The 12894-nt window shown below is 34.3% G+C and overlaps 1 protein-coding gene across 2 annotated transcripts in view; it reads right to left on the reverse strand.

The window, feature by feature from the left end:
* Abcb7 (ATP binding cassette subfamily B member 7) overlaps nucleotides 1-12894 on the reverse strand; it is a 128201-nt gene that overhangs the window by 13860 nt on the left and 101447 nt on the right. For both annotated transcript variants that reach the window (XM_031366313.1, XM_031366315.1), the window contains 8 exons: nucleotides 6534-6666; nucleotides 5395-5663; nucleotides 4345-4433; nucleotides 4168-4255; nucleotides 2997-3171; nucleotides 1977-2134; nucleotides 1257-1420; nucleotides 976-1105 (listed from right to left, as the gene is read on the reverse strand). In XM_031366313.1, the coding sequence (XP_031222173.1) occupies nucleotides 976-1105; nucleotides 1257-1420; nucleotides 1977-2134; nucleotides 2997-3171; nucleotides 4168-4255; nucleotides 4345-4433; nucleotides 5395-5663; nucleotides 6534-6666 (1206 nt within the window). The remainder of the gene's footprint in view (nucleotides 1-975; nucleotides 1106-1256; nucleotides 1421-1976; nucleotides 2135-2996; nucleotides 3172-4167; nucleotides 4256-4344; nucleotides 4434-5394; nucleotides 5664-6533; nucleotides 6667-12894) is intronic.

Genomic DNA, 12894 nt, shown 5'->3' on the forward strand with positions numbered 1-12894 from the left:
CCCCTTTTAAGAAGGAATGAAATGTCCACCCAGTGGAAAAAAGACAGCATTTTCAACAGATGGTGCTGGCCCCATGTGTTTTAAAGATAGAATCTCACTCTGCGGTCCAGACCTGCCTGGAATGCACTGTAGCCCAGGCTGCCTCAAACTCAAGTCAATTATCCTTCCGAGTGCTGTAATTTCACGTGTGATTGCCACATCCTTCCTGATGACTTTCTTACAGGTTTTCTGCTCTCCTTTCCCCATATGATCTGTTCTCCCAGAGATCTGATACTAGTTTCATGAATCAGATAAGTACTCTACCATTTAGGCAGAGCCTCTGATTCCTTTATAGATTTTCAAGATAAAATCATACACCCTATAAGACTATCTACTTCCTGTCTTCTCAGGCTTTACATTAAATTTCCTTTCCTGGCCCAACAGCACTCACTAGACATTTTAAAATTATTACAATGAGTCATGTACTGTATGCCTCATAGTGATGAGGACATACAATAGCAAATAAGTCTTAAAACTTAAGTTTGGTAGATTAACTACTTTGTAATTATAAACTTAATATGTTAAAAGCTATTCAAAATTACTTTTAGTTTTCTGAACATTTATATTGTGAGTATTGTGCTTGGTGTGTGTGTGTATTCTCTACAATATTATAATAATAAATAGTATCTATTTATAATGAGGAAACTGAGATGAGCACCATAGAACTGATCAGTCTTAGACCTAGGGTTAGATTCCCTGTCTGCTTGATTGAGGTAGGTGGACACTGTAAGGACAGCTTGATTTACATACTGAATTACATGCAATTAGGACTACATGGTAAGGCACTGTCTCAAAAAAGAATCTATTCAGTAGCAGAATTTTACTCGAAAGATCTAACATTATCTACTTCATTAGCATGTGTTGACTCTTTAGATTCAAATTATTATAGTAATGTATCCGCCAACCCTCTAAGAATTATGTTCTGTTTTTAAATACCTGAGGTACTACTCCCACTGCCCGCCGAAGACTTTCCAGGCTCACATCTTGTATATTTTGACCAGCAAGGTAAATGCTACCCTTCTGAGGCTCATAGAAGCGAAACAGCAGCCTTACTATCGTGCTTTTTCTGAAATTGGAGAGGAAGAAAGGTTAATCAGCATCTGTTGTCATTAGGGAAGCTCCATTTGACTACAGTTAATTATGTCCCTATGATAATGATTCACATTCAGAATTATATGTCAATAATGTAGAATATTATAAATAACTAAATTACCCACCCTGACCCACTACCTCCTACAATGGCCACTTTCTTTCCTGCGGGGACTTCAAAAGATACTCCATTAAGGACTTTCTGTCCTTCAATGTATTCAAAATGCACATTATCAAAGGCCACTGTGGCTGTCTGCGGTGTTATTTGAAGGGGAGATGCCATCACTTTGTCCTAGAAGGGAAGAAAAAACAAAAAACAACTTAATATACTACTTAGAGTAAGCTCTGCAAACAAAATTTTTAATTAATAGTCAGAAAAGGAAAAATATGGGAAAGGAGGTTTATATAAATGGAATAAGGCTACTTCCATATTCTTTTTTTCATTCCTCACTGCATACAAATATGTGGGTAAGAAATTCCTATATATTTTGATTGCTAGGAACATTTTCTTGGTGAGGAGTTGGGAAAGAAATGATGGAAAAGAACTTATTTGTCTAACATAGTGATACAAAAATATTCTCCTCGAACAGTGGTTCTCAACCTTCCTAATGCTGCAACCCTTTAATACAGCTCCTCATGTTGTGGTGACCCCTAACCATAACAGTATTTTGTTAGCACTTAATAGCTGTAATTTTGCTACTATTGTGTATCTGACATGCAGGACATCTGGTATGCGACCCCCTAAAGGGGTCATGGCCACAGGTTGAGAACAGCTGTTCTAGAAGAACCCAATATTCATGAGATAGTGTTCTTGTTCTTTGGAGAAGGCTACTATATGCATTACTTACTTTAATCCGCGTGTCTACCTTGAGCAGAGTAAACAAGGTGTTCATATCTATGAGTGCTTGCCTTGTCTCTCTATATACAGTTCCCAGGAAATTAAGGGGTAATGAAAGTTGAAAAAGCAGTCCATTCACCATCACTAGATCTCCAACAGTAAGGGCACCTTAGCATACAATCAGAAGAAGAAAGGCATGATATAAACTTTCCCAGCTTAGGCCAGACTTCTATAGGCAATTTCTATGACAAATAGTTCTAAGTGTACATAATCAGCAACATTTAAACTGACACAAATTGCACAGCATATGAATGCATGAAGTAGGAAAGGTAGGAACTTGGTGTACATTGTATGGAAAGGGAAAAGCATACCTATATGCTATGTTTAATATACAAAAGGAATGATTTAAGTAATGATAGAAGTGGAAGGTTAAAAATATTTTCATTTTTCCTCCAAGGCAGTAAATATTTCTTGTACAGTATAAAAAAGAAAATTTGTAAAAGAACATATATTAAAATTTGGAGTGAATGGCTATCATGACCAAAAATAATGATATATCTCATAATAATGTCACATCAAACGAATGAGGAGCATACACACACATTACTTGTAAATGAAAAAACTACAAGAAAGATACTGGTAATTATTATAAAACAAGCCCTTTGAACTAAACAGTAAATTAATGCCATGACTTTCCAGGTCTATAAGAAAAATTAAAAATGTTAGATACTAAAAAGGTTGATGTCTCAAATTAATAAAAACATTTTTTAAAAGGTATCATAAAATTACATGGTTAATTTTTAAAAAATGTTTCTCATAAAGAATCAGGTTACATACCCATAAAATACATAAATAGAATTCTTACTTTCAATGAGTAAGTCAGTGTTAACCAAAAAGGAAATAAAAGAATTATCAATAAAATACAGGAAAAGAAAAACACTCTCAAATGGCTATTTTGTTGAGTACACTTTATTCCTTCCATTAACCCATTTATAACAGTCTCTAAATGTGATATCAATAGACCAATTACCTGCCACAATTCCCTGACTGGCAAGCACCATTATAGCTGTTAATCCGACACTGAAAATAGCATTTTGGCCAAAATTCAACATAGCCAAAGTAGAGGTACTTTTCAATGAAGCAGTCTCATATGTCTTCAAGAATCCATCATATCTTTGTGCTTCATATTTTTCATTATTAAAATACTACAAATATATAAAAACAGTAACTATTGATGAATCAGAATATATACTCTTTTATGCAATTGGTATAAATTTTGTTATACTTGATATATAGATATACATTATTACAGATCTTATATAAAATTGAACTTTGAAAAAAAATGGGTCAGCAGGAGTGGGAAGGGGATAAGAAGAGATAGTGGGGGGAAGGTGAATAAAATCACAATACATTATATACATGTATGAAATTGTCAAAAATAAAAACAGAAATATATATATACATATGTGTGACTATATGTATATATATTGACTTTCAATATTAGATTATGGTATTTCCTGAAAGTTTTCAAAGAAAGGATTATATTCAAAATTCAATAAACATTTAATAACTAACTAATTAATTGGAACCTACAACTTATTATTTAAACATGCTTTCTATTTGTGACATGTCCTTCACAAAGCCTTGGCCTGATGCCCTGAATTCCCAGTTCCTACTGCCCTCACCATATCATGCCTTTTTGATGAGTCATCTGAATACTTTAGTTTTCTAGCATATTATAAAATCACGGCAAGTCAAAAATGACATTGTGATCTCCTTTTACAATCTTCTCCCATTATAGCACTTAGCACAGTGATTTTTGCACGAGAGAAATTCAGCACTTATTCAGCAAATGAATGTAAAAATGAATGAAATAATTAAGGAAAAGCACTATACTAGGCACTCTGAAGGATAAAAAGAACTTGCACATCAGCTTAATTAGCTATATTCATTTGTAATGAGGATGCTAATCATATTTATGATCATTTATAAAGTAATTCAGAAGGTGAAATTCTGATATTTCCAAATAAAAACTGAATAGGAAAGACAGAGAACATTTCTAAAGAAAAGAAAAATGAAGTTGTATTTCATCATACCTAGAGATCCTATTCTAATCTGATATTCTTATGGAGACCATTAAATGAAAGATCAGAACAAATCTTGGTGTGAAAGGCAGATGAAAAGATACTTAGACAGCTTACCTTCACAGTTTCATAATTCAGCAGTGAGTCAATAGCAGCGTTACCTGCATCATTATCTGCTTTGTTCATTTCTATTCTAAATCTAGTTCTGTAAGACAAAGATTTATACAGCATGAACCATATGCTGTACCATAAGTAATTTCTGCACTCTTGACTACCCTATGGGGAAAATCATACCTCCACCGTGTAACTGCAACTGTGAATGCTGTATATGCACCAAGTGTTCCTAGGGTTACCAATGCAAACTGGGCACCACATTTGTAATACTGAAAAAGAAGTCAAGAGAAGAAACAAGAAGTGGTTAAATTGTCTTTGACTTTCATCATTCACCAATAAACAAGAAAAGGGAGAGATTTATCATGTATGTAAAAAAAAAACTAGCAACATTCTGCATCATGTAAAATAAAATGGAATAAAGTAACATTGTAAAAATGTGAAACTAATTATTTTAGTAAAATATGATTATGAATCATGGTTAATTATATTTAGAACCAAAATTGTAACTAGATATAGCAGTTTCATTTAAGTCTAAAACTTGGCAAAATGGAAAGCCTGTAGAGAATATTATTGCTTTCACTGAAAGTGTTATTTAAAATACTATGTACTTCAGATAAATACAAGGCATTCCTTTTCTTAAAATTAATGTTTTAAAAACAATAAAATGAAACAAATTATTTTTTTTAAAAAAAGCAGTTGATGTTCTTCTCACTTTAAAGCATCACAGCAGCACATTTCAGTCCAAGGACATTTATAAAGGCTATGATGCTGCTAAGTTACCTTAATCAATAGTGGATTAAAAATCAAATACCTTAGGCAATCACTCAAGTTATCAAGAAAAGTCAAATGGTGCCCGCCACAATTATACCATCAAATTCTAACACTGAAACAGTTTAAGCCTAAAGAGGAATTAAGTAAAAGATTACATTGTTTTAACATGTTAGGATCCATAAATTGAAATGTAAATATTCTGAGCACATCAGCCCAATATGCAACATACAAAATTCTTGGGAGAAAAAAAAAAACATTAGAAGCACTAATCAATGATCTAGGTGTCTAAAAGAATAACAGAGAATTTAGACAGTTCTTTGACACTTGTGACAAAATAATGAAACAAACTACAAAATCTTTCTGGCATCATGGTATGCAGAAGCATAACAGCTTCAAATATTCACTTGCTATTAATAAGACTGTAAGATAAAAGCTTACTATGAAAACCGTATTACTTACCAAAACACTACTGACAAGCGTCATCTCAAATACAATAGGGAGAAGATTAAATACTAACGCACTGAGGACAAAACTAATGCCCCTTGTCCCTCTGTCAATAGCCTTAGATAAAGCTCCTGTCTGTCTGCTCAGATGGAAACCCAGATCCAAGTTGTGAAGATGGAGAAATACATTTTTGGCTATTCTTCGGATTGAATTTTGTGCTACTTTGCCAAATACTGCATTTCGAACTTCATTGAAAAAGGCAGCTCCGGCTCTTGATACACCATCTAATATAACAAAAGAAAAAAGTACGGGGGGCACAGAAACGTTAGAATCATAGCAGTGTAAGTGGCAAGGCTGCAGGAAGTCTTTGTACAATGAACAGTGCATCCAATAAATAAATAGAACACAGAATATTTACACTAAAAGAAGCCTAGAACGCATCTACTCTAATGACAAATAACCTTTTCAGCATGGAGAATCCCTTTCCATGTTATTTGACCCTAAATTTCACATGCTGAAAGATTTTTTTCCAATTAAAATACTTTTAATGTAGAAATAGCCCAGATGGCCTCATTGTGGGTAAGTGCACAATATCTAATTCAATTCTCTCAAATAACAAATGTGAAAGGCTTAGATGCTGAAGAGTCAAGTGCTTTTAGCAAGCCCCTGCTTCTGCTCTGAAGTATTAGAAAATGTCCTTTCAAATATACGGGGCCCCAGTGCATTTGAAAGAATATTCTATTATTTTCAAATTGCATTTGTTTGTCATGGTCTCTGAGTATATTTTAACAAAGCACGAATGTTCATAAATCATTAATTAGCTACTTTCATTTAATATTAGCAGTGAGAAAAGAACTGGGGTTCCTAGAGAGGTATCTTATAAAAAGTCTAGTGAAGGTAGTGGCAATGCATTTAATGTCTTGTTTTATATTATCCTTTTCTCAAACAAGGAAAATGCTGCTGTATCACAGAAGTTTTACAAAGCATATCATACAATGAATTTCTGAAAACAGATAAAAAAAAAATCTCACATAAAATAATAAAAATCCAAAATGCTAAGTTGTATTTGTAGTTAAAAGGTCATCTGCTCAAATATGATGAAACCTTCTTGAAGAAAGTCAACACCTGTAGACAGATTAAAGAATCACACATACAGCCAATCAGAACTGCTGTTGCCATGGTTGCAACTGTATTTGGTGCATCACTCAGGTTCAGCATGTTTCCCGACATCTGGTTGAGGCTGTCTACAGCATATTTAAACATGAAAGGAACCACAATATTCATGGCCTAAAAATATAAAAAAACATCAATTACCTATCATACATAAAACATTGATTATAAAAGTACAAATATTTTCCTTAAATTATTATTTCGGGTAATATTTACTGGAATACATTTGCTGGAATTGGAATGATTTTTCCAATTTAGAAAGATAAAAATCTTTGGCACTCAAAGCTCTGCTATTTCAGGATTCCTATAACACACTGCCATGTTAATATTAATTTACAAACTATGTTTTATATTATAGTTATCTATGTATTTATTTTTCTTTCCAGTTATATCCTTGAGGGTTTAGATCAAATTACTCTTTTTTGTCCTACTCCTATAGAGTATAACATTTTGCATACAGGAGGGGATAAATATTTCAATGTGATTTTTTTTTTACCAGACAAGTTAAAGTTGAAATTATATACCAAAGAGGATCATAAAAGCTAAAAACATAAGTATCTGTGATTAATTCACTATTGGGGGAAAATATCACTGCCAGATCTGTTTGGCTCACAATAGTCTTTGTTCTACTATCATACAAAACAAGCATCAAGTGGTTTCATTTGCCCTATATTTCTTTTAGAATATACTAAAAGAGTTCTAATACAGAAAGCAACACTTAGGTTCAGCAAATTTATCAGACTATCAAAGTACTTTTGAAAAAATTAAATCATAGACTTAAAAAATACAAACAATGAATATGGCCTATTAAACACACTGAAAATATACCATCTGCTTTACTGCTATGCTACTCTCTTGTTAAACATAAGAATTAGCTATTTCCTAATGGAACCTATGTAAATCTCACTGATCAATATTTCAACTATGTACTAACTGTACTATGGAATGGTACCAGGCTTGAATTTTTAAGGTTTCTAACTATCCACTATTCCCCACTACTTTTTCACTTTCCAAAGCTCAATCAATCTGAATCTCTTATCATTCATAACACTTTCTTAGAACTTGCAGCACATTTTATAGGTTATACTTTGATATTATCACTCTCATGATATACTTATGAACTTATATGCATGTGCATGTTATACACAATATCTGAGGAAATGCAGGTTCTATGAGGTTTAATGACATGAGAGGTGAGATCAAAAATGAAGCCTAGTACTTGAAGTCAGAAAAATTTCCAGTATGCTACAGCTATATCAGCTGGTTACAAGGCAGGGCCTATACATTTTACTTCTTATGTAACTTAAAATTAGTGTTTTCAAATACACTCTATTGACATCATTGTAAATTATATCCTGAGTAATTTAAATAAATTTGAGATGACTCCAGATTTTCCATATAATGAAGTATAATTTCCTCATCTGCAATCCAATACATTTTTTTGAGTAGAAAGAGAAGTGATAGTTGTTAAAACAATCATGCAATTCTCCTAATTCATAGCTTATTATACCTTTACCACAGCTTCAGTGACTAATGATAGAATTTAACATATTCAAATTGTACTATTTCACATTCTTGAGAATTTTTTTTAGGTTTGGTCGATTTGGAGAGCACATTCCCATAAGTATGCAGAACATGTAAATGTCATTTGTCCTGTGTTGTTAATGGCAGAAAAAGCATAGTGCATAGCACAAAACAAACACTAAAACTAAATATAACTGAAAACTGTCAATTTTCCCATAAAAATACTCTCAAAAAGCAAAGAAATATGTATATTTAAATACTACCAAAGTAGGAGAGGTTATCTTCCATGTAGATCTTTCATTGGGTATGTTTGTGCTAGTTTCCTGGCCTTGTGATACAGTAGGGGTAAGGTGTGGCAAATGGCTTTCCATATTATTCTACCTTCAGCACAACTAGAAATTAAACTATCCAGACAAATGTGAACCATTGATTGAAACCTTTTATTTCAAACAGTCACATGTTCACAGGAAGAGAGTTAACCAAGATCTATCTACCCTTCAATCAGCAACTTGTATGATATCTATCTAATATACCTCCAGTTAGTTCTCTATCAAAACCAGAAATTTAAAATTGGTGCATTACTATCAAAAGAAAATGTAGAACTCATTCTGCTTTTCAACATATGTAATCTGAATTTACCAATCTGTGAGTATAATGTATGTGTTTCTATGCATCTCATCTCTAGATTCAAATAAACACTACTAAATCAAGGTACAGAATTACTCAAGCACCACAGAACTCTTTGTGTTTCTTTGTATATACTCTCCTCTAATCCTGGTCTGAAAACTCAATTCAATAAAGAGAAATATAGAAGAGAACACAAGTTAAAAATGAAATGAATTCAGAAAGACTCAGTAACTCAGGTAAAAAACTCGGAAGGGAGCGTTAAGTCTTACAAGTAGAAAGGATTAAGTAGAAGATAGAATATGAGGACTTGAAGGTAAAGTGAAAAAAAAAAACTAGATCACAAATATAAAGACTACTTAAAAAGTTAACAGATGAAAGGAATAGGCTTGAAATTTGAGACCATACAAACATTAGATCTTTGAATTATAAGCATTGAAGAGCGAGCAGAACTAGGTCAATGACATAGACCAGATCCTCAGCACAATTATGGAAGAAAACCTCCCCTAAACTAAGGAAAAACATATGCATACAGATATAAGAAGCACACAGAACACAAAACAGAAAAGATCAGAACAGAAACTTCCTATGGCATACCACAGTTGAAACATTATTAAATATACAGAACAAAGAAAGAGTACATCATACATCAATAACTACAAAACTAAACACATACATACAAATCCAAATGACCAGTCCATAAATAGGTTAATGAAATGAACAGTTCTCAAAAGATACTTCTGACAGAATTTTAATATCTAGACTATATAAGCTACAAAATTAAATACCAACACATACACCCAAGTGCAATCAATAAATGTGTTAATGAAATGGCCAGAAAGTTCGCAAAATAAGGGATACAATAAACATATTAAGTAGAGTTTAACATCCTTAGTTATCTGGGAAATGCAAATTAAAACTATGTTGATATTCCATCTCATTCCATTCAGAATGGGTATCAACAAGAAAATAAATGATACTTTGGTGGGTAAAAATCATACAGCTCAGCAGCAAACCAGGGTGACTGCCTCCAGCAAGGAGGACGAAGAGAACTGATAACTAGGATGGTCCTCTAAGAAAACAAACGACAATATATGCTTCCAAAGATGTGGGGGAAAAGAACCTTTATTCACAGCTGGGTGTGTCAACTGGTAGAGCCATTCTGGAAATCAGTATGAAGCACATATATCAGGAACCAGCGGTAGCACTCCCAGGTATATACACAAAAGAATCCTACCACAAATAAACTTATACACACATACTTACTGCTGCTCTATTCACAATAGCAAGAAAATGGAATTAGCCTAGATGTTTATCACAGATGAATGGATAATGAAATGTTATATAATAGAATTTTACTCAGCAGCAAAGAAAAACCACATTATGAAAATTGAAGTTAAGTGGAAAGATCCAGAAATTAATTTAGTAAGTGATTTAACCAAGGCTCAGAAAGGCAAATAGCACATGTTGTCATTTATAGCTGGATTGTAGCTTTTAATATTTATGCATGTGTATATATGTGGATATGAATATAGAGATAGGTCAAAAAACTAGAAAAAGGGATGATTAGAGGGAAAAAAGATTCCGAGGCAGAGAGAATATACATACAAATAACATATAGATTGAGCAGATTATAATCAGAAATATATATGCAGGTAATAACAATTAGTGAAAAAAGAGGCCATGAATTTTGAAGGAGTGAAGAGGGGTATATGGAGACATTTGGAGGAAGGAAAACAAAGGAAAAATGATGTAATTACATTAAAAGAAAATAAAAACCCAAAAAATGTGTATGAAATTCTCAAAGAATAATAAACTTGGTTTTGTTTTGTTTTGAAGAGTGAGCCTATCCCCTGAATCATCCTGGTTCCATGTCATCTCTCCTCCCTACATCTCTTTTGTTTCTGCTAAGATGCTATCTACCATGTTTCTAATAGATCTGGGCTTAGAATACAAGATGTTAGCACTCTGCTCTTCAACCTCCAAAGCATTGAGCTAAATAATTTTTTTCCTGAAATATCAGCTTTAGGTATTTTGTTATGCCAATATAAAATGGACTAAAAATATGGTATACTAAAAATGGGAAAAGCTGTAATGAAAGGACAAATCAACGTTTTCCAGCTGTTAGGGTTCTAGAATAAGGTAACATAAGGGAGATTTTTGAAGGCAATGACACTTTTCTGCATCCTGACTGACAGTGTGTACATGTGTAAGTGCCCGTGTATGGGTGTGTGTGTGCATGCATGTGTGTGCATGATAAAAACCAGAGATGTATAATGACAACTCTTCTGTCACAGGTCACAGCAGACCTGGCTTCCTAGGTATAGAGCATACATGAAAATAAGAATATACCATGTACTTCCAAGTTTCATATCTCTATTTCCTTCTTCAAAGAAATAAACTGATTATTTTTTACTAGATTTAAATGTGCAAAAAGAATCATTTAATCCATAACTACAATGTATAAGAACTTAATATTAGAAAAATAAAAGGACAGCCTTATAAAACTGTTTCCTCTCTTAGACAAAAATTTAAATCTATTAGTCTTGAATTTCCAGAGATTGCTATATCTATAGGAAACTAAACTCATATGGGCAGGGTAGATTTTATCTATAACCTTAGTACTTGGGGAATTGGTCAGGCAGATCACAAGTTTGAAAGCAGCCTGGGCTACACAGTGATACCCCATCACAAGCAAAGAAAATAAAATGAATTTACTTAATTTCTAACATGAAAGTATAAAATTGTGGATACTAATTACTTAAAGAATAGACTTAAGGAAGAGATAAAATTAACATAATATGGTATGAGTTAAAAATGGGTCAGGATGTATCTCTCAGCTACTGCTCACACACCATTGAGTGATGACATGTTCCTACCATGATAATGAACTAGACTTATAAAATGGCAAGCAAGCACCGAACTAAATGCTTTTTAAATATAAGAGCTGCCTTGGTCATTGTGTCTCTTCACAGTAGTAGAAGAGTGACTAAGAAGTTGGTACCAGGAAGCAAGGTATTGTTGTGATAGGTCAGGCCATGTTGTTTGTTGGAAGAATATGGAAGACTTTGGGACTTTGAATAAGTAAAAGTGGGGCTTAATGGACCATCTTAGTAGGTACATGCAAGGCAATGCTAAGGGATATTTTAATTGTAGGGACTCAGACCAAAGGGCTCCAGAGGGGAAGAATACTGTTAAGAGACTTAGAGATCATTCTTGTGATATATGATGAAGAATTTAGATGTTTTTTGCCCTTATGCTAAAAAAATATGCCTGAAGCTAAATTGAAGAGTTTTGGATTAGTGGTGTGGGCAGAGATTTCAAGACAGCCCAGTACTGCCTGTCGGTGGTGTCACAGGCCTTTAATCCCAGCACTTGGGAGGCAGAGGCAGGTGGATTTCTGAGTTCGAGGCCAGCCTGGTCTACAGAGTGAGTTCCAGTACAGCCAGGGCTACAGAGAAATCCTGTCTTGAAACAAACAAACAAACAAACAAACAAACAAACAAAAAAGACACCCCAGTACTGATAAGAGTTCCTTTGCTATTGGTAGTCACCATTATGCAGATCTATAATGAAAAAGAGCATGAGTAAGGAAAAATGCAAAATGTACAGATTGAAGAGAGACAGAGCACCAGGAAATATAATGTTGGAGCCAAGTCCAGTGCTCAAGGAGATAAAAAGTTTAAATAGAATTGGTGGGCTCTCTGGGATGGTGTCCTGAGCGGAACATGGGCGCAAGCTCTGCAGCCAGTCCCACAACACCCAGAGGAAGCTCCACTCCCAGGCACTCTGACACTCTCAGGATCAGAGATGAGGAGGACACAACATCTGTCCAAACACTGGGAGTAACTGGGACCAGTGGGAACAGGCACACAGGAACTCCGCCAGCAGAGTGGCTTGGGTTCCTTCCAGTCTCTCTGGGCTGGTGTCCTGAGCAGACCTTGGGCCCAAGCTCCACAGCCAATCCAACAACACCCAGAGGAAGCTGCTGCACTCCCAGATGTTCTAAGAAGCCCAGGGTCACAGGATCTCAGAATCACAGGATCACAGAGACAGCCTGACTCTGAGGAGTTCTGACACAACCAGGATCACAGGAAGGACTGATTCCAGTCAGATTTGGTTGGCAAGTGCAAGTAGCACTAGAGATAACCAGATGGTGGGGGGCAAGCATAAGAAAATAAACAACACAAACCAAGG

This window comes from Mastomys coucha, chromosome X, assembly GCF_008632895.1.
Source record: "Mastomys coucha isolate ucsf_1 chromosome X, UCSF_Mcou_1, whole genome shotgun sequence".
NCBI classification, from domain to species: Eukaryota; Metazoa; Chordata; class Mammalia; order Rodentia; family Muridae; genus Mastomys; species Mastomys coucha.